This window comes from Echinococcus granulosus (assembly GCF_000524195.1).
Source record: "Echinococcus granulosus chromosome Unknown EG_S00001, whole genome shotgun sequence".
NCBI lineage: Eukaryota > Metazoa > Platyhelminthes > Cestoda > Cyclophyllidea > Taeniidae > Echinococcus > Echinococcus granulosus.
In genome coordinates, this window is record NW_020170381.1 from 3,567,548 (window position 1) to 3,594,669 (window position 27,122).

Consider the following 27,122-nt stretch of genomic DNA (forward strand, 5'->3'; position numbering starts at 1 on the left):
ATTAAATATGTCATTGATGGTATTAACAACCTCTGTTAGTGCACAAAAAATTGCAGCTTTACTGCATTCGGCGAAAATCCAAACGACATGAATCGGAATGGTCCTCCAGTAGTTCTAATATGTGGCACTTTGCTATCAAGACCCGTCAAGCTTAAAATCTAGAAGTATAGCGATAAACTTTGCTTTCGTATTAGCCAGTAATGGTAATATTACCACAACTCTAATAGTTTAGTAAGATTCAGAATTTAAGAAAATTACTTGCTTTCCCCTTTGTTTCCCCTCTTCGTCTCTTACATAAACAGTGTCTGATTTACTAAACTGTTGCTGAACGTGAAAATCAGGAAACAACTTGTTCTTATCTCCATCCTTCTATGCACAGATATTTATTGATGAAAAATAGGAAAAAATTCTTAAAACACCGAAACTACATATCTGACCAATGAAAACAACAACCATTTATGCTTCAATCCAGTCGCATTCCCTCCTCATATCTGGCACCTCATCTAATAAACGAGTTTATCCAAAATGGGGCTCATTTTCCCACAGAAGGGATTGCATATAATTGTTCTTACATGGGGTTGCAGATCTAAAAACTACTTTTGTTGGCAATTTTTATGGATCATGGCCGCTTCAATTCAGAGAAACTATAATTGGCTCTACTATTACTAAATAAGTAGAAAGAATACTAAATTTAATTAAATCAGGGCAGCTGGTGCAATCCACAAATGCCTGCCACCAAAAACCAAAACTTGAATCTGGTGGAAGTTATTTTGGATTGTCCTTGAATATTATCCGCCAAATTGTCTGAATGAGAAGGCCTTTTTTTCTTTTTAAGGCCCAAAACTTAGGCCTGTAATTAATGATGTATCCATAAATCCCTAAAGGTAGAAGAATTTTGTCTGAAATGTCTACCTGTCGAAGGCATTCAGATTTATGATGGGAAGATTTTGACAGTTTTACTAGTAGTTAAGTGGTTGGATTGATAAAATTTGAATTAAGGAAAGTAAAAAGGAGGCAAGTGTTGTGATTTCTTATGCATTGGAGGTTTCAAATATAACAGATGGCTTTTCGGTATATTTTTGTACATTTTTTATGGTAATACAACAATACAGTTATGAAAAGTCTAAGATATGTGCACTACCGAAGAGAAATGAGAGAAATAGTACAATAATCACATCGAATCCCTTTACAGCTAACTTGTCTAATTTATTTCCCTGAATTTTTTTATTCATATTCCTGATAAGGAGTGATTTGAATACCCTCAACTTGATAACTCACTGAAATATTTGACCTTTTCTTCCACTAACACCTTTTTTACTGCATAGGAAACGTGAAGGTTACCTTTTTTTCGTGGACGATGGGGAAGACAAACATATGGCATATGACGGGTATCCATCACCCTACCTGCGACGGAGCTGACAGTTCCACTTGAAGGTAGTTGTCTGATGGACAGGTGAAGCTTGCAATGATCTGTCAGCTCCAGCATTACCATGATTCACACTTTTGTGTGAATAATCGTAACTTTTCGCTTATATGAATTTCAAGAAAATTGGCTCTACTTTGAATTCACTTCCTGCTTGGCCAAACTGATGTGGACTTAAGATGATTTGTTGCGTTGGGGATGGATTCACCCAACCGATCTGTTAAATGCTTTGTGCACAGATGTAAAGTGAAAAATTTGGAAATGAGTTCCTAACATTTTCAAAAATGCTTTATAGTTGAGGGCTATCCCATTCAATCCGACTGGTGAAATAGCTGACCGAGATTAGCATTTTGCCCTAGTTACAAAAATATTATTAAAGAAAGAAATTTATGCACAGTATAATTTTCATCTCTGATGTTTAAAGCCTTGAATTAATCCAATGAACTATTTTTATCCCAATTCAAACGTTTGAAATACCATATGCATCAGCCTTATAAAGTAAACGCTTCAGGTGTGAAAATGCAATTTGGTTATAAGCAGGCAATTGGAAAAAAAAGGGCTGGAAGCCTTTTTGAACAATGTGAGATCTAATTAAAATGTTCGTCAGCAAAATTTAACCAACTCACCCCTTAATTTAACCTTCTACGATCCCAATAGTTACTCAGATACCTTAAGGAAGGTGTTTTATCCACCCAAATTCCTCGGACTCAGCTCAGTTTCCTACACAAGATTGTTCCCAAAATCCGTCATTTGTGTTTCTAATCATGATACAAACATCCATGTTTTGCAACCCATATCCTGTTAACGCAAGGCAGGCTATGTTTTGACCCAAAATGTCCTCAGTTTTAGTGAAGAGTCACTTAGGGGCTCCCACACTGTACTCTCGTTAGAGAACTTGGCCTTCGGGCTAAGTCAGTAGCTCCAAGCCTTTCCGTACATAGATAATGCATATTCTGCTGGAGTACTGCGATTTCTTTTGTCGTCAGAAAAGACTCAGACTCTACATTGGTGGAAGCGGTTAGCGAATCTAGGCCTAAACGTTAACCACCCTGATTTCTACTGCTGGATGATAAAACTAGAAATGGTGGAAGAAGTGCATATGCTGCAGATAAGGGAATATGTGACTAGCCCTTGCACAAGAGTTTGAATATGACGTTATCTTCGGCAACCAACTTTAATCCCATTACATACAGGAATGCCATTAACAACTAAAGCGACACTATTCGTAGCCATGATCCATCTGAAAATATTTATCACGGAGCTGCCTGCAATACCTGTGTGAAGATGTCAATTAAGTAAACACATGAAGCCTCTTTCATTTCTCTAAGTGCTTGGTAGAACTGGGGTGAGAAAAGGTGGCAATGAGGAATAGACTTGAAATTCTATCCCAATAGAACTATGTTACTCCCGTCCTTTGTTACATGACGGCCTTTAGGCCGGGGCTTCGACGAATAGCCATCGGCACTTGTGATGGGCGGCACATTCCGCCGTCCCCGGATTCACCTCCCACACAAGACGAAACTGCAGCATAAACAGAATTGCTAAGGGGGATCAGTGACTTTGCGGTCGAGTATCCTCTCATTTGCACAGGAATTCGACGACTGGCGCGGTTAGTTGGTAGGTGTTTTCTCAGAGCACCAACTACATTGTGACGGTTGAAGTGAAAGGTTGATCAAGAGGCGCGCCGCGGACGATACTCATAAAAGAAGAGGGGCTGGAAAATACGTTATTTTTTTGTTTGTTTAGCTCCTGATTTTGGTAATGGAAGACTTAAGACTATCCCATTGCACCTTGCCTGAAGGCCTTAGCCATTCTGTATTACGCCTACTTCCGTTTTCAAAGAAGTCTCAAAGCGCTCCATATATGGAATGCAAAAATTGTTGTTTTCATTATGCAAAAATGAATCTATTAATAATTAACCATCCTCCAGAGCGTTAATGGGTTAAGAGTTTTGTTTTGCCTAAATTAAGTAGTATCTGAGCCTCAGCTTTATGATAAATTCTTAAACTGCAAAATTACAAAAATATTGTTTATTTTGTAAAACCATGCACCGATGAGATAGGTGTCTATTCACCCCGAGGCGTGAAATTTCTTTAGATGCTTCATAAGAATAAAATATCCAACGAGGGAATCAACTATTCTCCACCGTGATTTAGTACAACACTGTTACTTAAGCAATTAATAGCTAAAATACCTACTAAATTGTACAACTTCATCCGTTTCATAATCATTTGTCTCTCGAAGCACGTAAAATTACCTCGCTTAATTTCCTTATATCCAAATTCACTACCAGTTCTGTGTTGCCACAAGTGAACAAAATTTATTTAACTGTTACCAGCTTGTATTTATGCTTACCGAATCAGATGCTAATCTTGACAAGACTGACACCCTCTAAAATTTAGCACCAATTTTGAAAGATCTTAAAATTGCATCCAATAACAAAAAAAGCTCCTTCAAGGGGCCCTCATGCGATCGCCAATTCGAGGTGATGTGGAGGATAATGTACGTGGAGCAACGCATTTACGGAATAAGGTGGTGGCGCTGGAGCATGCACTGCGCGTGCTTTCCACCGGAGTCGACACCCTCGTTTTGGGAGGAGTGGAAGATCTGTTGTAGTAAATGCGTCTCTCTGTGTCACACCCACCATGCAGTACAACATCGAGGTGCGCATGCCTCGCCGCTGGGGTGTGGTCTCTTGCTCAAAAGGAAAAACACTCATTTTTTCACGACAAAAAAAGTGTAAAAAGTGTCTTGGGCCATGCCTTATAGTGGGTGGTAGCAAAATTGATCCAACTTCGAGTTGAATATGCAACAAAGTCACTTTGAAGGCCTTCTTCCTGTATCTTATCAAATGAAGGAACTGACGAGACGATTGTGCTTGTGCACTCACTTCAGCGTTAGTCATTTTACAAGCTTTTACTATTTTTACTTATTGAATTTAGTGAAATTCGGATCTTGGTGGTTTAACACTAAGGATGGTTGTTATTATCGCGCTAACGTATTGGGACACCCACACCGAGGAACAACAATGGGAGACCAAAGTTGAGATCATCATCCAAATATTAATTATTTTTTATGAGATTAACTGACCTCTTACGGCCTGAAATGAGTCACACTGCAAGTAGAATTGCTATTCTTTCCATTTAATCCCAAAGCTGATAATGAATAGTCTTCCATTAGTAGCGAGATCCTATTCAAGATTGATAATACCGACTGTCGTCAGCATATATTCGAGTGAGTGATCTAACCTAAAAAAGAACGGTTCCTCCGACTCATTTGGAATTCACAGTAAAAATGATTCAGTAGTTTGCATTTTTTGATTTGTTAAAAGTAATGTCAGTTACCTCCCCTTCAAGAAAATTTTATGACTAAATTGCTTTCAAATATGACGGTATTTTGTAAAAATGTTTGCGATTAAGGAAACGACTAGAAAATCAGAATCAGGTTATAAGTTTTTTTATTATTCTCTTCAGGAACGGAGACTTTGAGAAAGTGGATTAGCTGGTCATGGATTTCAGGTCCTACTGACACATGTCTAATCGGTCAACAGGTAGAGGTCGGTGGACCCTCTGGCCTTTACTCCACCATCAACAGACGATATGGACGTTTACGTGTCAAATGGAGGAGGTGGAGATTATTGGTCTAATGAACTAAGATTTCTGTGCTTTTGGACACTTTCTTGGGGTTAACCACTAGCCCCCTTCTATGGAAGATGGCATACTTCAATTGTGTTTGCTATCTACTCAAACTACCACCCAAGGGGCATTAGTACGAGTAAAATACGCGTTTTGGCAAATTCAGTTAAAATAAAATTACGTATTATAAACGACGAAAATGAATTTTGCTTCGACTGTATTTTTCCTCACTCAGATAGAGGGCGCAACATAATTGTTGCTCTTATACTCCAAATGGATGCACTTTTTTATTTTTATGTTATGCTTTTAGCTCCTCGAGCCTTTCCTTAAGACGGACGAAGGCATAATACGCGAGCAGAACACATATCCTACATACTGTAGGCCTTGAGGCTACTAGCATGTCTCGGAGGCCAGTCCACCCCGCGAAGGTGCGATTTCGAAGGACCGAAGTGGCCTCTTTACCAAAATCAAGAGTTAAACAAGCAATTAAAGTATTGCATAGCTCCTCTCTTCTTTTGAGCATCGTACCCAGTGCTCAATTTCATCAGCCTCTAGTGTCAGTCATCACAGTGTAATCGGCGCTCTAAGGAAAACACCTACGAGCCATCTGTGCCGAATGTAACTGAGAAGATACCTAACTGAAACTTCATAAGCACCTTGTGGAGTTTCGTCCTGTATGGAAATTGTATTTGGAAAGGAGGAATGTGTTGACTATCACGCATGTCCTCTGCTAGTCGCAGGAACACTGGCCTAAAAGCAGAGTCATATAACGTAGGAAGGGGTTTAACACCGTTTCGTGGTGGTAGAGTTTAGCGTCTTTTCTCCATACCACTTTGTTCCCACCTCGGAGCTCCTCACTGGTATCTATATGGGTTCATCCAGCCAGTAGAGAGGTATGGGAGGTATCGCGTGCTCACATATTTAGTATCTTCGTACGGGAACAGCAGACAGCTCCATAATGAACTGGTCCAGATGGTTCACGACTAGTGCTGATTTAGTTGTTGATAGCTTTCCTGCAGAACAGGGGATTGGGGTAGTTGGCAAAGGTGGGCGTCATTTTTTGGCACTTCTGATAGGGGTTTTCGTCGGATCTCTCATTCGCTTTATATACGCTTTTGCCCCGCTAAGGTTTATCACTCAGTAGTAGAAGCCAGAATAGATATCCTTTAAGGTCGGGTTAGCTTTCCATTTCCACCAATGTAGCGCCCCAAGACTTCCCTGAAGACGGAAGAAGACATAATGCTCGAGCAGAATACATATATATTCGAGATATAGAAGGGCTTAGAGCTACTTATATGGTCCGGAAACCAGGCTACTCTGTGGAGGTACAATGGGGAGTCCCTAAGTGGCCCCTTTTACCAAAACCGAGAGTTCCACAAACAACCAGAGTATCGCACAATTATTTTAAAGAATTTTATCATTCTTCACTGTGGGACATTTTAAAATCAAGTCAAGAAGTCAACAGGGAACGCAAAAAAATTGTGTAGCCCATGCACATGTGAGCAGGTATGCGGGTCCATTTGGGACAAAATTGAGTAGTGATGGTGATTTCTCGTACACTTTGATACCACTTAAAATGGAATGGTTTCCCATTTCGAATCTCGGCCTGAGTATTATACCTTGGTTTTGATAATTTTTGTCTTCCTCCTAATAATGAAGTGCCAAAAAACTCCCCAAAATGCTAGCTTTATTCAGATTTTCAGTTCTGTCTGGTTCTCAGAATTAAAATATTTGAAATAATTCTGTGAAGCAACCACGACTACGAGCAATTTATCTAGGAAGCATAATTTTACGAAAGAGCAATTGTTCACTGATCTGCCAAATCCTCTCACCGGAGCGGTGTCTGCAAGTCTAATGACAGCTGCTGAAAGGCTATTCTGTGTCAGCGGTGACAGAAACTACTTCCTCTTTTTTTGTTTCCCATCCTCTCGCTCTCTCTCGCCTCCCGTCATCTGCTCCGGAAATTGAACTGGGACCTTGGAGTGCCTTTATTGCCCTTCATTCTTTACTCTAGTTCAAATTGTTATTTATCACACAGTTGCTATTAGCCTACACTATTTCCCAGTGTATTTGAATGTTTTTTTTCAATTTTCGGATTAGTAAGAATTATTTTTGTTTTCGCATGCTTCACTTCCGCACAAGGATGACATAATTTGTGGTACTCAAAAATGCAAACGTAGAATTTTCGGAGCTATTAATTTATTTTGAGATAGACTTACAAACTGTCTTTTCAAGTGATTGAACGCATTCTTTCATGTTTTGAGCGTCTTTTACATGAAAAATAACCTAACTGTGGAGGTCACCATGGACGCTATAAAAATAATGGAGTCTTGCTATACTTCGTCCTCATAGCAGAAAGCTATCTACCGTCGAGTAGATTGCTTATAGTTACCAGGTATGGCACAACAGATTGACATTACTGGTCCATATTATCTAGTCTCCTAAAAGTTAGGGCTAGACGCGAGCCAATTATACAGCAGTCCATTCAACTGTTATGATCCAAAAACCAACCAAGAGGGGAATTTGCTAGATCATATCTGCCACAAAAATCGTCGCCGGGACCACCGACTGAGTCTTCAGCGCACTGGTCCTCCTTCCCCCTTGCGCCAAGTCAGACTGGGGGCAATTTGACGCTGGTGGATCTATGCATTCACAAATTCGCCACTATTTGTGGGTAGGTGGGTGTGTGCATTTGTCAAGAGTTTGAGTTGAATTGAGAGGAATGGTAGCAGAGTTAGGAAGGAAGGTGAGGGGGTAAGTGAGTAATGCATCTGATTTATAGGGACTTTCAGTCGACGCTTCTGCCAGACTGCTTTCAATGAGGGTTGAAGAAAATGCAACGATAAATCAGACGACTTGACAGCTCGCGGGACCTCACACTGACAAGCTCCCACGAGAACTGAATAAATTCTGCATTTTTTAATGCTTTGATTAAAAAGTCACCCTGTTGAAGACCAGCAGATTAAATTCTATGTTGTAAGTATTTACCATTGCTAGTTTGCTAGTTTGCCTCTACTTCTCCAAATTAAGGTGTAATTTACCTATTTATTTTCAGATTAAATGGTAGAAACGAACTATCGATAGGACTGCTAGACTCCGGTTAGATTTAAATATAACGGATAAATTTAAAAACCAAAATTATCATAATTCACCGAAGTTGTCAGAAGTCGATGAGGAAACACTGGCGATAATGCAATCAGATTCAGGGCCATTTTTCGCCCATCAAAATTGTCAAATTTACAAATAATTTAACAAGTAACTTAACATTCCTGAGTTGGCTTCTGATATGTAATGGAAACCATGGTAATTAATTACAAAGACACATAAAGAAATGCTAGCATTTTTTAGACTCAAATGGCTAGAGGGCAATTATTACCTCTTTTCTCTCGAAAATTGTTGCGCTAAAGTAACTGAGAAGCATGCTAACGTTTTTTTACCGAAAGGAGTCGATCAGAGAGGGAGAGAGAGAGAGTAATGGAAACATGAATGACAGGCTTTAAGACCATTCAATCACATTTGTGTTCTTATGGCGTGCGTTTTTTGGACATCGTCAGTTGCAAATGCCGTCCCTCTTCCTCCCCTTTCAGCGAGGCCCCTCCCTCTCTTTTTGCTCCCTTGTAACCCCCCGCCCCCCCCCCTCTCTCCTTCAACCCTGACAGCATCGTTTTGCTCAGCAGGTGCCTCGCGGAGGCAGGTCTACACGCGCGCACGCCTGTGCACGCGACTTGTCTGTTCTGCGAGCTGTGGCACCTCTGATTGGTCGGGGTCACCAGTGTGCGGCCAGTGCGCACGTAAAATAAACGCTGCGACGTAGGAGTGCATTTGTAAAAAGTCCAGTCTCCTTTTAACACCTCCTCGCCACGACCGGACTTGGACCGAAATAATCCCTTCATCGGACCCAACAGGGTAAGTACTTCTTTTGCCCGGCTATTAGATAAGGAGAGCTTTTGAAATTGAGGAATATATATAAAAAGTAATTCAAGTGTTATACGATGACCTCCTGACTGTTAGAAGAGTTCACGGTCAAATTCTGGGTTCGTAAACACGTCTTTTCCATTACTGCTTTAAAATGCAGGCAGGATAGCGTCAACAATTGTGGAGGTGCTTAAAGTTGTTGTGTCCATGGTATTTTAGTCACTCATCTGTGTGACAAAAGGAGAGGTATTTCTATGAATAACCTGAGTTTTCCTTCTTTGATAAAAAGAATGAAAAGGGCTGAATAACTAGGGTTTTGTGGTAAAAGTATTAAAGGTGTTTCTTCGAAAAATATTTGTACTTCTAATTGGTATTTTACATTAACTGTTTTTACATGCGGAAAGCATCACCTCCCTTCTTTCCTCCCATTTACTGGATCTTCCACTTCTTGATCCAAGCGCACAAACATATGGCAGTTCGTGGTGTCTGATGCTTGTGACACTAAGAGGTTCTGACAAACCATTTTGTCTAGAAGTGAAGGAAAAGCGATTGTCATAGCTACTTAACTTGATTTTCGCCCGCTTACTCTTGCATCTGTTGAGGGCTGCGTTCTCGGTTAAGACAGTTGTAGATCATGTATACGTAGTTCGAAATGTTCGAACGCCTGTTAAAGTTGGCTGGTATGCTGGAGAATCACTTATTTACTAGCAAAAAAGCTTGCAGTAGGATGAAAGCAAGAAATGGTATCACTTTGACTCGTATTAACCGAACGCTTTAGCCCACCCGAATTAAGTACAAAAATGGATTGAACATCACGACTTTGAAACGACAGACAGCCTTGTTTATTTTCACCGTGTTCGCATTAGACCCATTACAGTCGACTTAGGTTACCACGGTTGGGATGACTTTACTGCAAAAATCTACGCCCACATTTCACTTTTGCTTTTACCTTCATTTCTTTTCCTCTCACACACCCGAACACACTTTGAATGAATCATGCGAATTCGCTGAGTACTTGCGATGGAATACAAACTTGACAGGTGGACTGGTCAGGAGGTGGATTTGTCCTACTATTTTCCCATCCAAGGAAATGCCAAAGTGTGCTCTGGAAGGGAAATAGCCTTCATGGCTTATGACTTTCAGTAGCTTAGCCCCCCCACCCCCTTAATTATGAACTAATACCAATTAACACGTTGAGCGAAAAAATCCCCACAACTAGCAAACGACCACATTTCTAAGTTTAATGAGCAATGGAACGTGGCCATCCCTTGGGAAGAGGATCCGTCGTTCAGCAACATCCATGATGGTAACCCCGTCGTCAATATGTAAAGCACATCTTTCTCCTTATTGTCTAGACATCTATGAATTTTGTTGGTGCTAAGGTATGTGAATAGGGGTGAATGTGAGGTAAACTGTAGTAAATTTTCCCTGTATACAATTTACCGACCTCATTTTCTAGTCAAATCTATCTGATTATGCTCGGAGCTAGCACAATGAGACTGCATCGAGGTCACTGGGAAAATAAATAACTGCAAGAATGTCATTAATCACATATCTCTCCGCTCTTCATGATAGGATATAGCAGGATATAATGAGTCAAGAAACAGTTCCTGGGTAGAGATTTACCCAAGTCAAAAGCTGATTCGCCTTGCAAAAGTATTTGACTCATTCTTCTGGTTTCAGTAAAAACCACAAAAGGGCCATGAAAGACTATGTGCTAAGGTACATGCTTTGGGAAAATAAAGTCGGTAATGAATGCCGAACGGAGACACCACAATGACACAGAAGGACACTTGCGAAAGTGAACCAAATTTGTAGAACCCTCCTTATTTCCACCTTTTAGGTAACCAGCTATGCATGTCAAGACTGGCAATGAACTTCATCTCCTGATCATCTTACTTCTCATTAAAATCAGTACGTCAAAAGTTTCTGTGTTTATAATGTTATCTGTTTTGTTGGCACAAAATTATCATCCAAACTGGTCACCTCTTGTGGGGCATAGGGATGCAACGGTCAGACGGCCAAGCACTCGAACAGTGGTTCAAGGCGTACCCTACGTCGCTTCACTGTCACTACAAGATGTGAAGACACCAACTGTTGAGAGTGCGTATCCGCTGTTGATTGACAGATTAATCTGCCCTCCTACTCATGCCAATTACTAAACCACAGTAAAGCGATCTACCGCTCACTGTGTTTACTTAACCACACTTCACACAAACGTTTGATTTCCTCTGGTGGCCACTTAAGCGTTAAGTTTACAATTTACAGCATTCTCCTTGTTTACGTTTTGGAGGAGTTTACCGACCACCAGCCCTTATTTTTACATTTTTCACCATAAGATATTATGGGGAAGAGTGAAATTAAGTGAATTATTAGGCGCAAAATCGAGTTACTTTACCGACAAGACTGTTACGACTTGTCTTAAGGATTCACCTAAATGTCTAGCTGTTGCCCAAGGTGTCCCGAGGGCTTAAGCTTGTAGCATGGATATCGGCAGTCCGGTACAAACGAAGTTGATGAGGGCGCGTTCACAGGGTGACGCGAAGTGGTGTCAGGTCAAGTGAACACGCGTTCTACACGCAAATTAATTAAGGTGCGTCAGGGAGAAAGCTGCCTACATGTCTACTACGAGTCATCTATGGGTCATTATTAAACACCACCTCTCCAAGTAACTTGCCTTTTTGGCTGTTCATCTGAGATTATGAAGGCGTAACTGGTGGCGCACAGATGTATGAATACGAACGCAAAGTAGAAAATTAAGTTATTTCCCTGATTTTTTACTGATTTATCCTTCTTTATGAGACAATATATCACCTTGAATAATCTGGAGTAACCAGTCTGAAACAGCTAGCTTATTGTCACCTGAATTTTGCAGTTACTTCTTTAATTTAACCACTAAAGGTGGCCGAGCACTTCTTCACAGTTTAATCACTAACGTCTGCGAGGTAATTTGTTTCAAATCGTCAAATTAAGTGTATGAACTACTAAAAGCAACTATTTAGATGCCGTTTACGAGCAAGGAATATGGGTTGACCAAGGGGGCATAAATGACGTAATGCCAGTCTTCTGCTAGAATTGTGGGACCAGACTAGATTTTGGTAACTAATTTGAAGGGAAATGAGAAGAGCCTTGTTTTACAAACATGACTCTGGGATGAGTAGTGGTCCTACTGTTCCCTGAATCTGGATGCACCTCAGTCCTGTAACGGGTTTGAAGCGTGATGACCAAGGAGAATAACCTGATTGTTTGTAGTGATTCACTAGTAAAACTGCTTCTATTACCATTGCTTTTGCTGTGCGTGTGCGTGGAAGCAGGCGAGCGGGTGACTGGGTGGGTGTGCCAACCTGCCGGATGGGAAGGGAAGACACTATGGCATCACTTTTCCTTGCCCGGGCTTGTTGATTAAACTCATGAGTCTCCACGCTATTGATGCTGCTTAATCAACCCTACAAGGATGCCAAGCTGACCAATTACCTCAGACGTCAGAGGCTGTCTAACTAACGTGCCCTTTACGACAGTTGTTATGACGATAATTGTACAGCAGGCTGCTCACCATTCACAAACACACAAATATGCGTATTGAGGACCAAGAAAACAGAATCTAAGTTGCCTCGCATAACCTACCGTTAGGGATTAGCAATTCCTTAATTGTCAGCGCTTATCTTCATGAAACAGTTTGAAGCGCATGTTCAATTTTATAGTCAAATTTAAATTGAGTGACTTGGTCAACCATAGTAACAACCAACCGCAGAACCTGGATACACAGCACCCCAGACACGTCAAATTTATTTTCTTGCATGCAGCCATTTGACTGGTAAACAAGTAAATAATTGTATTGTTATTCATTTCCATTGTTCTCCCCTCTCCTCTGTCTACGACTTGGTCTCTCTCTGACGTGGTTGTTTCACTTCCATAAATCGGCCCAATGAGTCACGATGAGTTTTGCTTGGGCACTGGTGTGGCCTCCTGAGTGCTGACATGCACGCACGTACACTCTTGACTTGGCACAACTCCTCTCTACTTCCTATTTGGAAAATGGGAATTTGTAGTGAAAAACACGGTTTCTTAATTAGGTACGTGGAATCACGCTTTTAGAAGCATTAACTAGTTGACGATTCATTCAAATGCGTTTAAAGGAAGAATCATAGGCCACTTTATCCTCGAGTCCATTTACTATAAAGAGGCTTTTCTCATACAGAATTCTAGATTGCCTGATGGTCCAAATGTGAAATAATTCCAATTGTCAAAAATATAAAAATACCCATTATAGCCCTTGGAACGCATGACTTATTCGTGTTTGTTGAGAGGGTTTGCTTACCCCTCTCTAAGATGTGTGTTAGTTTTGAAGTCTGCCGAAAAATAAGATATTGAGAGGCACAATGGGTTCTGATTCCATTACAGCTTCAGCCAACGTTCCGGTAGTGGGCAGTCACAACCGGCAAGTCAGTCTCCACGTGGGTGACCATCTCCTTCTTGAATGTCCTATCTGGGGGTCAAACGAGGGACCAGTCCATTCAGGAGGGGAAAGCCAACCCACATCCTTCCTTGATGGAGGTCTTATGAATAATATTATCTACCAGTGGAATATTCAGGGGCTTCCGGAATATGCAGTGGCTATGGACACGCGTTTCCGCTTCCTTGAGGGTGGACGGGTAGTCGAATTAACTCAGCCGGTGACCAAGTCGGACGCTGGTACTTACCAGTGCTCAGGAGTGACTGGATTCGGACAGAAGAAAGTTGATTTCGAGGTTCATGTTGCTGGTGAGTTCTGTGCATGATTAAGATATGAGGGGACTTACCAAAATGTCTTCAAGAAATTAACATTCTCAATATTAAAGACAGTTTGTGGGTATATGACGCATAGGTTAATTGTCTACCCGTCAAAAGTAACTCTTCAGTTTTAAAAGCACCATTCTGAAGGATGGAGTGTGGAATGACAGACAGAGCTAAAGTGATTTTAGAGTTGCTTTCTGACAAAAAAATTCCCATTTCATTATTCCCGACACTTGTGCAACACACCACAAGCGGCTGAAACTTTTGGGAGCAAAAAAGTTGCTCGTCGGAAACAATTCTCGTGTAATCACAGATATTGGAAGCAATCGATGGAGAAATGAAGAAAATGTGTCAGTGGGTAGAACTGACCTTTATTTTGACACAAGACTTTGGCATATCGCCGCTAACAATTTACAGCAAACTGTCAAATTACACCAATTAGGGGCTTGATGATTTGGCATTTGCTCGCGCATTTCCCTCACGCAGTTTATAGCATCTCTGGCTATTTGACGAGCAGACTGTATTGGCCATCAATTTCTTTGTCTTAAAAAACATTCCGTCGTGAATTTCAGGGCAGTAAGGGTAAATGTTATAAACTTAACAAACTGTTGCGTGTTTACAGCACTTTCGACAGAGAAGAAACTTAAAACAACTTTTTGATCATTTTTCGCCTCCACAGGCACATGAAAGTGTTCATTCTACGGAACGAGGAGAGAAAATAACACATTGACGAAGGAGGGATTGAAAGGTTTGGCGTTTTAGGGCGCGATTGTCAGTAGAAAAAGTATTTTTGATGGCGTCATTTCAGTCTGCTGACGTGACTGATGCGAAGGGTTGGAGAAAGTATTTTAAAGTGTAAATGGCCTTTTTACTGTATAGGCGTGATTTAATCAGGGTACCTTTAATGTGTGTTCGATTTCATGATTATAACCCTCCAGGGACTCAAAAGCCACAGAGTAGGTTGCGATCAACAAATTAGCAGACCTTATGCTTTTAAAAGAGCAGAATCGACAGGTCCAAATTCCCGCATAAAGCAATCCCTCACTCATTTGCTTATCATCCTAGATACAAATGACAACCTCATCTGCGTCAAGACCTATCCCGGAGCCACTGATCGCAATCAAGGTTAGCTTTTTTCCCATGAAACGCACTTACTGAAGTCATTTCAACTACTGATCTACCTGACTGTGCGTATTTATTATTAGACAAGTAGATGTGATCAAATTAGTGGTGGCTTTCTTCTTACTTGAAGATGAATTGACAGGCGAAGGTGCGAATAAAAATTATCATGCTGGTTGGTGAGAAAAAGTCATGCCTTATTTTAGAGCAATGAGGGAGAGGGGAAGGAGGGAAGAACTTTTCACCTCCGTTGATTACGAGTTAGTAGTGACAGGAAGATGAATAGACTTAATTAGTTAATTGGCGCGCAAACTGCTGATCATGTACCACTTCGTTTCTTTTCAAAAAATTTGGGCTTGGGTCCTTGCAAACATTCTTATTCCCCTTTGCAAACTTTATGGAATTTCGATGAAGTTCCATCAATTACATTATTGTTTTATCGTCTTTTAAACTAGTTTTGTGCCTAATGAATCCCAACCTTCGGCCTGACACCGTCATGACAACGGAGGCGGAGCTGGGCTCAGCAATTGACCTGAGCTGTGAGGCGATAGGACGAGAGCCCATCAAGTACCTCTGGTTCATGGGGAACGCGGTGGCTGATTGGATATCCAGCAGTCAGGGCGTTCGCGGCCCCATTTTACACATCGAACGCGTCGGTCGCGAACATATTGGTCAGTACGTGTGCCAAGTGAAAAACCCCATCGGTACCCTTAACTACACTTACCGTCTCACTGTCAAAGGTGAGCTGGCGTTGAAATGGCAGTCTACTCCATTGTGCCCTCTGTGGGACATTATAAATAATGGGTTTGTTTTAGAGCCGCCTTCTGCGATTCCGCGGATAATCGGAGAGGTGGAAAATCAAACACTGATAGCCGGCTCTAGCGGAGTACTGACATGTCGTGTTAAATGCTCCTGCTCAGAACCGATTATTCAGGTGCGTTCTCGCTATTCAACATAGCATTTGCTGCAACCCTACCTTCTCACACGGAGTGATTTATAGGGTGTACTCAGGGTGTGACTAACATGCAAGACATGATTTGGGGCATAAATTATATCCGAGACAAAATTGCACATGGTGACAGATGTCCTTGTCACATATCCACATGTGTGTTTGTGGGTGTGTAAGGGGAAATGAATATTGCGTCCTCGCTACTTAGGGCTATCAGCACTTCTCACGCTCTGCTGGGTAAATAAATTAACCGTGAAAAATCTAACGTCTGGTGGATAAAGTATCTATTAATTGTATTCTTTCGTCAAAACTCTGAATGAAACATCTAGGAGGAAAATCCGGTGGCATAACTTAACGGTGGAGGTAATTGGTACGTTAACGTACGCTTCCTTGGTATCAATTCAGTGCAAGTTTTCATGAATAAATTGCTCTCTCTCCTAAAAACCATACATTTAAAGGAGTGTAAAACTTCCCTAATATTAGTGATGGGTCACTTTCCATTTTAGTTTGTTTAAATTATTTTCACTTCAATCACACAAATTTTATACCTGACAAGGCAACTTTTGGCAACAGTCATCGCTTAATGATGGCTTTAAGCTCGAAAAGAACCATTCAATCTCCATCTCTACCTTGGATGTAGTTCAAACTCCGCATTCTTGAGGGGTTTTTCAAGTAGTTAAACTGAGCTTCGAATACATTCGATTCCTACTACAAAATTAGGCAAACTTGGCAACATAATACGTTCATTTTATGATCATTTTTGGTGATTACATGAGCATCGGATGGGACCTGCTGTTTTTGTTCAGAATACTTGTAGTTTAGGGTTCAGTCCTACGAGTGAAACCTTATATCAACGTTTTTTACTTGAAGAAAATAGCGAGCATTTTGTAAAGTAGACACAAATGTAACCTTAATTTCCCTATTTTATTCGAAAATACTCGAACTCATAAAAACGAGAGAAGCATCTTACTTCAGTACTTCAACATGTTATCGAACCCTGTAATTAACATCTCTGTTCAGGCAGGTTCGGGGTGTAGAGAAAAGTCACTGGGTGGGCTCGGAACAGACTGAACACACTCCATCTCCGCCGAATTAGGACGGATAGATCAAACTACCCATCTCTGGCCAAATCCCAATGACTGGATAATAAATGAAATCGGAAGTTTAATCTTGACTATGTATTGTGAAAGAATAGAAGGAGACGGGTAAAGTTCGGAGTTCCTTCTGGCCTCACGCGATCAGGAAATATAGATTTTTTCTGAGCAAATGCAGAACGATATTATGGCATTTGTCATGACTATTTTTCCTGAACTATTATGCTCGTCTGTTGATGAGAATATATGTTTAATCCCCTTATCTTTTGATTATACGCGCGACAAAATATTTCAGCCACAATCTACCTGGCATCCAACAATCGTAATCCATCCTTGCGTTGGTTGATATTCTCTCGTCTCCCGCTTATTTATAAATCATGGACCTGTGGACGCGACGGAGAAAGTTATCTTCCAGTACATTACTCTTTAAAACCTTTCTCATAATGGAACCTAGAGTGTCCTGAAGAAGTAAAAAGTTTACATGGAGTTGATTTTATCGCGAATTTTTCACTAGCCTATAGACGAAATTCTTCCAATTTAATTTTACTTCCGATTACTCCAAGCTTAACTAAGACCACCTCGTTGGCTAAAAGTACCATGCCGTAAAAGAATTTGAAACTAATGTTACCTGTCTCGTTTTTAAATGTAATATCCAATAACATTTGTGCTAGGTACCTCTGAATTAGGTACTACTGCTTGATCGCAACTAAGGCGACAATTACAACGCTCCATATGACCCAGGCATAAATGGAGAAAATGGCCATTATATAACAATTCCTTATTTTAAAATTTCACTTAATGCCACCATATCAACAGCAACCTAACCTTGCATATGCCTTTCTAACACGTGACGGTAGTTTTATTTGAATCATCTCATTTAAATTAAATAAAGGGATTATACAAAAAAGATAAGCCTTGAAACCGGTTTATTTTTAATATCATCATCACAGAGTAACAGTTTACAAATCATTATCCGTATTTCTGATGTTTTCTTCCATCATTCAAGTGGAAAACTGCTGCAGTGGTGTTAATTCATTTTGGGAAAAGCGAAGATTTCATGCAAAATTTTAAGGCAGCAAATAGTGCGCAGCTGTAAGGGAGAAAGAGTGATATCTGCGTTTATGAAAACTTAAACTCCATTTTCAAATGGTTATCCTATGATTTTTTGTGATCTTTGCCGTGTACAGTGTTTCTCCAAATGACATTTCGGGTTTGTTGTAGTGGTTAAAGCACGTCGATCCAGAGGACATTGATGCGTACAAAGCTGAGGGGAGGTCACTGGTTCCACTACCATCTCCACGACCGGCGGAGGCGGAGGAATTCTACTTGGCGCTGGAGAAGTGGGAGGACGCCCCGGCCTACATGGAGAGGACGGTGGTGCAGCTTCACCGCACCACATCGACCACGGCTACTGCTGCTGCCGCTGGCGAGATTACGGTACCGGAGCGTGAGTTCTTGAGCTCCCGTCACGAGGGCGAGGCGGAGGAGAGGCTCTTCGTCTCGCGCCTCCGCCTCCGAGGGCCTGTCAGCGTTCCGCTCCATGCCGGCAAGTATGTAGTCATGACCATGAGCAGATCTAACCTCAAGGCCATCGACTATGCCGTTGCATATGTACACATTGTGCCAAGTAAGTCATTGGACTATTTCGTACTCTGCGCACCTTGTCGAAGCCCACTTTTGTTCCCAAGAAAAACATTTGATTTCGGTATTAATTTGAACTTTTTATGTTCCACTTTATGTCTTTATCACACAGAATGAATGCGCTGCATAAACCTTCGTATATGGTTCGGCAGAAGAGCTTATCTCTTCACCCATTGTAGAATCCTTCAATGTTACTGTGCACAACATCATGGTCTACTGCGTGGTTCCAATAGCCCTGATTCTCCTGATCGCTTTTGTCTCTCTCTACTGCTTCCTAAGCCGTCGCAATAAGGACCTTGAGCACCCTGCCACTCGACGTGGCAATGTTATTTTCCCCCCCGTGGTACGAGGTCACTCATTGTCTGGAGTGAAGAAGGAGTACCGGCCCATTGTACGACAGACACCCCAGTCCTCAGTGTTCTCCAACGGCAACACCGTCTCAAACGGGAGCAAAACCTCCTCACGTCTACCGTCCTACGTGGCTCACTCCTCGCCCTCCCAGTGGAACGCCGCTACCGCCACTGCCTCTATCACCAGTCCCTCTCCCCACTCAAACTCCTTTCATAACTTCCAGTCCCATGTATCTCAACCTCCGACGCAGCTATCTCCCTCGCCGTCCACCTTTTACAACTACTCAGGTCTTCAGTCTCTGAACAATCAGCCCACTTACTGGCATCCACCAGCTCCTTCAGTTGCTACGGAGACATCTTTCGATCAGTACTCAGCGATCATGGGCAACCCACCCTCCACCTCGGGGGGCTTTAGTGTGAGCCACTCTGCCTCATCCTCACAACGGCCTCAACTTTCTTTCCCGAATGTTTGAATATTCCGCGATCAATGACTTCAACTTTCCTATCCAGACTTCACAGGGTTTCGATTTAAGTAATCGGTAGACTTCACAAATTTTATTTGTACAGTTACCGTCAAGTAATATCATTTTAAATAATATATTGCAATATATTCGATCCCATCCTAGTTAGCCTTCTGCTAGTAAAAGCTTTCCTAGTAATCACATTCGAGTTTTCGGTATTTGTCGTGGGTGTGGACGAAGCTGATATCTATGTCCGAAAATGTGTGCTGCAAGATCCCTGCCATGGTTACAAGTTTCAAACAAAACCTCTTATATCCTAAATCCATCCAGTGCATGGTATTTTTAAATCCTGTGTGCATAAGTTAACTCCAGAGCTTGATTTGGTTGGACTGGAACTGCTAATCATGCTATGTTTTTCAAAGTGTGATAAATAGCTCCTTACTAAATGGCTGGTAGACAAGACTAGCGCTGATTGGAAGACAAGCTTGTGTTTCCATCACAGCAAACTGTTAAAGGTATTATCGTATGATGGTTCCTCCTACGTACATAAGAAGGTAGGCGAATCTCCACGCCTTGGCCATATTTCTGGGATTCACTCGAAATACATTCCTATATAGGGAGCTTAAAATTCTTCGACATTGGGAAAAGCTTACAACTAACGGAAACGGAATTTAATGGTCATCTCATCTGCTTTAAACAGGGCAAAATCGGGATTAGGAGCATATTATAAGGTGTCATATTTAATGGTCAGTTTAAGCTGTCCCATGCAATAGTGTGGGAAACTTTGCCTGTGTTTTCGGACATGCATAAATCCCTACTTAATGAGCCTAGGCAGCGTCTGGCAAGACTGTCAATCCTGAACTTTGCTCAGCATTTATCCCTTAATCGAGAAATTCAAGTAATTGCCACTACCTTGACAAAACTGGGTGATATGGTCCATTCATTTGGTATAAATGTTTCGGTGGAAATCATGCTCACGCTCTTATCTCTTACCTGTAATTGCTATCAATAGATACGGGCCATCACAACTACCATAAAGAATGGAGAGAGAAAGAGTTATACTGTCTGCAGAACAGGGTAGATCCATAGATGGGATCATCTTCTACACTGGTGAGTATACGTGGTGTTTCGACCTCCAACTGCCTCATCAACCAGGGATACTGTGCTCACTCACTCCGGAGGACTGCTCATAATGACTTAAAAACTGACACTGTCCATCAAGGTGCCCTCTCAAGTCCCCACAGAGAATCGCAACCTTTGTGCAGATGATTCCTGATGGTGGCTCCCTCTTTTAGATACGTGTGCGCGACTTTCTACTTAAGCACCTCGTGTCCATCACTGAGGCTGGAACCGAATAGGAAAGTCGTAGCGCCAACACCTGTGTTTCAATAGTGTGTATCAGAAACTCTACATTCTTACTGAAAACTTTAATTTTTCGTAGGGCTTCTTTTAGTAAAACTTAAACGGGTGCACATTTGTTCATCCTAAGCAATGAGTTTTGGGAACTCTAAATCTCATGATGTTTACAGTTTTAACAAGACCGAACACCTGCATTTATGTTGGAGGTACTGATGATGGAAAGTGTCATCTGTCCTAATGCGCTACTTTGATGAACACAAGTGCTTCTTACTTGAATACTAGAAGATGCAAAAACTCAATAGTTTACCAAAAACACTGGGATGGATTAGAGCTTTTCTGCAACTGTTGGACAATGTCAATGGAACGATTCTCAAGGGGTGCACTTCATTGATGGAAGAAGAGAATAACAAGTTGAGGCCCTCTTAAAAGGAACATGCACAAACATGGATACATAGTCATCTGAAGTAGTTATTCGTTTGTTGAAACTATTATAGTTATTTTGAGAAAGAAAGCCGTTTGAATAGAATGAAGCCACGCACTTGATTGGCAATGGATTGATTTAAGGTACTTCTTGCGGACCTCCAATTAAAGCTACTCAAATATTTCTAGAAAACTGCAATATAAAGGCAACTTTTAAATAGAGCCTTGAAAATTCTCATAGGAAGGAGGGTGGGGGAGTATAGAGGAGGGCAGACACATTGGGTGGGAGGGGGGGGGGGGGCGTATTTTAGCGCGGGGTTTCGCCTGCATGTTTGTGTGTCCCAACGGCAAATCCCGTGATTGACAGCATGACTCACTCGCATACTCTCACTCCCTCATTCACTCACTGCGGATAACCGGAAACGGAATTTCTGATGCCACTACATTAAATGATAAAGACTCCAAATGGCACCCGGAAGCCGTCCCAACTGCATCATAGTTTTGAATTGCAAAAAAATGCAGCGATTGAGACGCAAAAAGTCAGCTCTTTAGTGATGAATTTTAAAAACGGATCTGAAACAACTTCCCGCTTTTGTTTCACCAGGACATATATTAGAATCTGCCTTAAACAAGGAAAGGGCACTTTTCTAGCGGGAGAGGCAGCTTGCACACTAAGCATTAGCGAAGACGCATGATGTGCAGTGCTGGGGAGTTGACAGGTGTTTATAGAGTGATCTGGGGTCACGATGCAAAAAGCACGATTTTTGTGTGGGTTGCGACTTTGACGCAGGAGTGTATCACCTCAACTTCCATTGATTGGTTAACCGAGAAGATTTCGGTCATAGGGGAGGGACTGAAGCGATGGGAAATGGACGCTTTAAACAACCCTTAGGCCGGGATGCCTGTTCCCTACATTTGCCGGCAAAAAATGATAGTCATACCCTAGTGCTGTTTTTCTCTGTCTGTACTTCGTGTAGGGAGGACTGTACACATAGGATACATCTATTACCTGAAAAGGCAGAGCAAATGAAAAAATGCAGTAAGAGGCTGAAATTTCCGTCATTTAGACAAGAACTGAGAAGGCGTCCCACATGCTTTCACTCGTTTTTTTTGTGTGGTGCGTCTGCCAGAGTTGCATCACCAAAGCAGACCCTTTTCGAGTACTTAGTTAAGGGAACTTTGAAGTGTTTTGTTGTAATTTCGAAAGCCATTAGTGTATCTAGGTGTCATTAACACCCAATTACTGGGCTCACATTTTACGCTAATTCACGAAATGTTGCTGCTCTTCACCAACCGGAGCACTGATTGTTTTCCTATTCAGTGAGGTGGAGGAATTGGAGGCACCCTAACTTCTATTACTTATGCACTCAAAATTACACGATTTACGCTTTTTTTCAAGCGTCAAATTCTGCTTTAAGCGTTCCCAGAGCTTTTGCATGCTTCGCTCTTCCTCAATCCATCACTCCGAGAGGTGATGAGTGGATGGCTGGCCATAAGTGTCGGTGTGGTGTGAACTGTGATTGAGACCTTCACTTTGTGCGCATTGGTGTCTGGTTTCGAGGTGACAACAAAAGGGTGTATGACGAGGTGTCATTTGGATACCCCTCTAGTAGGGAAATAAGTAACTGATGGTCACCAAATTTGCCATTACCTGCTTCCTTCCTTAAGGCAGCAAATATACGCATGCGGATGCACCTATAGGACACAAAACGCTTTCGTTATAAAAGGAACTGCACATTTGATCATCGATGGAAGCCAAGTTGAAAATAAGTTCAGTAAAACGCGGTGAAAATGAATAATACAAAAGTTGTAAAGTTAAAGGTACGATTAAGACCAAATTTACGACCACTCACTGAACCAATGTGGTAATGTAACACTTCGAATGTTTGCCTAGCTTTCGGTTTTGGTAATGGGCCCCTGAGGGGCTCCGTAATTGCTGGTTAAATCTTTGCGCACTGCAGCTTGTAAGCCGAATTACTTGAACTACGGGGACTTGAACTAAACTGCTCATTTAGCATCTTCTTAATGACTTAAGCAAAGAACTGGGCTGATGAGGTAGATTTTACTACTTCATTTCAAGCACTCGGAGGATTGAGAATTATAGCCATGTTTTCATACCCGATTTCAATTTTTGTGCTACGCCAGAGTAGAATGAAAATAGACCCACCTTAAGAATCACAATGTAATTACTGATTTTATACCAATTTTATTAACTAAATCATTCAGTATTTGCGAAGAAGATCATATGGAGGTTGTATTGTATATTTTTGAGGTTTTCTTTTGCCAATACATGTTGATATCACAGGTAGCCCTTTAGTATCGAACCTTTTTGTCTCTTCACGCAATCATGGACAGCAAAATTATGCTAAAACGAGAACAATTACGAAGACTTGACGTCTCAACCTCTACTTTTACCTGTCAGCACCCTAACTTGCAAAAGAAAAGGGCCTTTGTGAGGAGCCCATGGTCAGGCCCTGGTTCCAGATACGCGTTCCTCGCTTTCTCACCACAGGAGGAGGGGGCTTCAGTGCAAAACTTACTAGCTCTGACCAGGCCAGTTACGAAGCTGCGGTTTTGAGCAAAACATCTCTCATTTTAAGAAGAATTAGGATAAGTTCCTATGTTTTTACTTGAATTCGATCATACACACCGGGTGTTAGCAGATTTTCATTACCATTTATCGGATAACGCCTGAAAGGAGTTGGGTGTGTAGGGATAGTAATATTATGTGTACAAATAGTGATTCGGTTAAAAATGTGTTCTAATAACCAAAATGAAAAGTTGGAAAACGACATGAACACCACTAAATATATCCCTTTACTGTGACATTGACTTAAGGCTCCCACAACACCAAGAATCCTCCTGGGGATAAATAGCACACTGATTGATATTTACAAGGCATGCCTCGGTTTGCGATGGAGCCCTCCTGAAGCGGCGACTGTCGTGCATTTGTAGTGTGTTTGTGCAAGCGTGTGGTGTGGACTCGTGCTTGGGCATTAATTTGCCAGTAACAATGCAAATGCGCAAACAGAGGAGCCTAGAGGCAAAGTGAGCACTCGCTTACGACGCTTGTCAATCAAGAAGACAGTAGAGAAAGGCGAAATGAAGACCAACCCTGGTCCCAATGCACTCTTTCGCTCCAACGACCCCGCCCACATGCAGCTTGAATATGGACAGTTGGGGACAAAATGCACTGTCTGCTTGGGCATTAAGCTCAATTGGTCTGCTGGCTCTATCAGACTGCGCCGAAGAGAAGAAGCCGTACCATCATTCATCTACCGAAAAATGAGCATTAGCGCAGTGAAATCGGTCTATTGGCTCACCCTTCTATCCATGCCATGGATGCTATTGAGATGGTGTAACATTCAGACTCGGTTGGAGCATCAATCCGGATGGGTTTGAGCAAGCTCACTGTAGATAAATCGGCAGATTGACTATATTGGGACATCTCTTATCAACTCACAAGATCATGCATGGCGTTTTGACTTATCGCATCTTCTGCTGAATTCCATTTCTGTTATCAATTCCTTAAAGCAGATAAACTCGAATAAACTCACTGGATATGATTAGCCGAGGGCTAGGCAGTGCAGTGCGTGTATGGTGCCAGCTATGGCATCAAGCGTGAAAGTTACCATTTGGAACATCGAACATATTCGATTTGGAGAAACCGTTGAGAATCATTAACCAAATTTGTTTGGCAAATTTATTTCACAGCTTCCCTTAAAGAAACCGGTACAAAATGGAGATGCTGAAATTTTCTGCAAAGAGCAGTGTTTTATAAATATACTTTGAAGGAAATCATGTAAAGGCATACTCTAGGTTTCCAGTACAGGAAATTAATAATGGTTAGGAGCTTTTTGGAAATTCAAGAGGGCGATGAAGATGAAACAAAATACCAGAGGATAGTCCATACCACAAGACACTTTTCTATTTGTCCTTACGATGCAGTTCTGTAGTGCCTCTAGACTACCCTGTTGCCGAAAGACAGCTCTCGGGCTGCCTAGCGGAGGTACAATGGCAGAGCCTTTAAGTGGTCCCTTACCAAAACCGAGAGTTAAGCGAGCAATTACGATATTACAGTTGCCCCAACCACCTGAAGTTGCCAACTATTCAATCACGGTTAGAATGATTTTGTTTAGTGATCGTGTTAAACTAATTTTATTGGCTCAATCTTGAAAAAATTGCTGCTGATTTCTGAGGTTATATTTGGCAAGACTGGAGTGGTCTTGCAGTAATACATCCTGTTGGTTCGAGTGTTGTGGATAAACGCCCTGAAATCCCCTTTATATCCTCCAAGACACCACGGCTAATTTATGCATTTTAGTCGGAACCCCTGTACTGGTTCTCCGAGTGGCGCTAGAGTTATGACATTTCCTGGAATTAAATGATTCTCATTGAGTTATAATGGTCGTCTTTAACCTTCATTCTGACAATCTATGCTCAGGTACTTTGTTCATTTATGCCATTTTTGCCCTTTCGTGTATCCTACTTCTCTTGTAATTCAGAGAAATGTGACGACGACGCCATAGAGTGATATTGCGGCTTGAATATAATGATGCCAATAAATAATCAAACACAATTCCTAATTTTTCGTATTCGCCTGCTAGGATATCCTTTGTCACTCCACCCAAAGTTAACACTTCGTTTAACCGTGAAATGAAATGTTGATAGAAATCCAATGGAATACGTGTAACCGAAGCAGACCGCACATTGGGTCTGCTCGTCAGTTCTTGTTGTGTGTACCTTTGACTTCGCCTCCTACCCAATTCCACATAACCACGTGGGACCAAACTATTTTTCAGGTCAAGGCCGTGCTTATGACTCTGTACATCTTTCTCCAAAAACCAAATTCATGTTCGGTTTCTTATTGTTAGGCTCATGTACAAGAGTAGAGGAATTGGTCTTTGAGAGAGTAACAAGCCTGAAAACTGCATTACTTTGCCAACAGATAGAGCCCGTAATAATATATTTAGCTTCAAAATACGGTTTAAAATACGTTGGTTGTTTAGTTAACTCTCGGCTTTGGTAACGAGTCAATTGGGAGTACCGCCATTGTACCCTTGTCGAGGGGTGCGACCTTTAGGCCATGCCAGTAACATACAAGCCCTTCTCAACGTAGAAATCACATATTCTGCCCGAGTATTATGTCTTCTTTTGCCTTAACCGACGTCTCAAGGTGCTGCACCGGCGGCAGTGGAAAGCTAATTTAGGCCTAAGGGATATGTCCTCATTTCTACTGTTGGTGATAAATCTTAGTGGGATAGAAGTAGTGTATGTACAGCGGATGAAAGAGTCTGCTAGTGACATCTCGAACAACACTGGACATGAACCATCTGGAAAACTTCGTTATTGTGCTGGCTAGAATACAGATGGGTATGGGTGGGTAAAACTAAAATCAAAACAGGTTGGCAAAGAGGAATAAACGCTAAACTCTATCCTATCGTAGTTATGTTAAACAGCATCCTTTATTAAATGACTTCTCCTATGCTAGTGTTCTTACAACTAGCAATGGACATACGTGATAGCCCGCAAATTCCTTCTTCCCAAATACAATTCTTAAACAGGACAAACTCCGGATGCGGTAGAATTGCCAAAAAGAGATCAGTGACATTACGGTTAAGTACTTAACTCGGTTGCATGGAAATTCAAGGACTAAGGCCATTGGTTGGTGGATACTTTTCCTTATAGCACCCCGACTACGTTGTGGTGGCTGACGCGGGAGGTTGACCAAGGAGAGCGTCGAAGGCGACACTCAAAGGAGGGGACGGGCAGAGTACTAAGTTCGTTGATTGTTTACCTTGTGGTTTTGGTACCAGGCCACATAGGGGCTTTGGCATTGTGCCCTTACGGGGAGGCCTGGCCTCTGAGCCATGTCAGTAGCCCCAAGCCATACTGTACTTCGGCAATACCTATTCTACCTGAACATTATGTCTTTCTTCTTCTTCTTCTTCTTCTTCTTCTTCTTCTTCTTCTTCTTCAGGGA

At 41.7% G+C, this 27,122-nt stretch overlaps 2 protein-coding genes across 2 annotated transcripts; one reads left to right on the plus strand and one right to left on the minus strand. All coding sequences in view use genetic code 11, as the record gives it.

The window, feature by feature from the left end:
* Nucleotides 1-1,782: 1,782 nt before the first annotated feature.
* Nucleotides 1,783-4,600, minus strand: EGR_00387 (hypothetical protein; the record flags this gene model as incomplete). Its single annotated transcript, XM_024489636.1, has 4 exons — nucleotides 1,783-1,848; nucleotides 2,698-2,763; nucleotides 3,583-3,718; nucleotides 4,521-4,600. The coding sequence occupies 4 exons, from the start codon at nucleotides 4,598-4,600 to the stop codon at nucleotides 1,783-1,785; spliced, it is 348 nt and encodes a 115-aa protein (XP_024356314.1).
* An 8,351-nt stretch (nucleotides 4,601-12,951) lies between these two features.
* Nucleotides 12,952-20,718, plus strand: EGR_00388 (Fibroblast growth factor receptor-like protein; the record flags this gene model as incomplete). The annotated part of the gene is made up of 8 exons (XM_024489637.1): nucleotides 12,952-13,033; nucleotides 13,375-13,734; nucleotides 14,812-14,871; nucleotides 15,321-15,605; nucleotides 15,681-15,799; nucleotides 18,130-18,535; nucleotides 18,729-19,315; nucleotides 20,656-20,718. 8 exons carry the CDS (start codon nucleotides 12,952-12,954, stop codon nucleotides 20,716-20,718), a joined length of 1,962 nt encoding a protein of 653 aa, XP_024356315.1.
* Nucleotides 20,719-27,122: the final 6,404 nt, after the last annotated feature.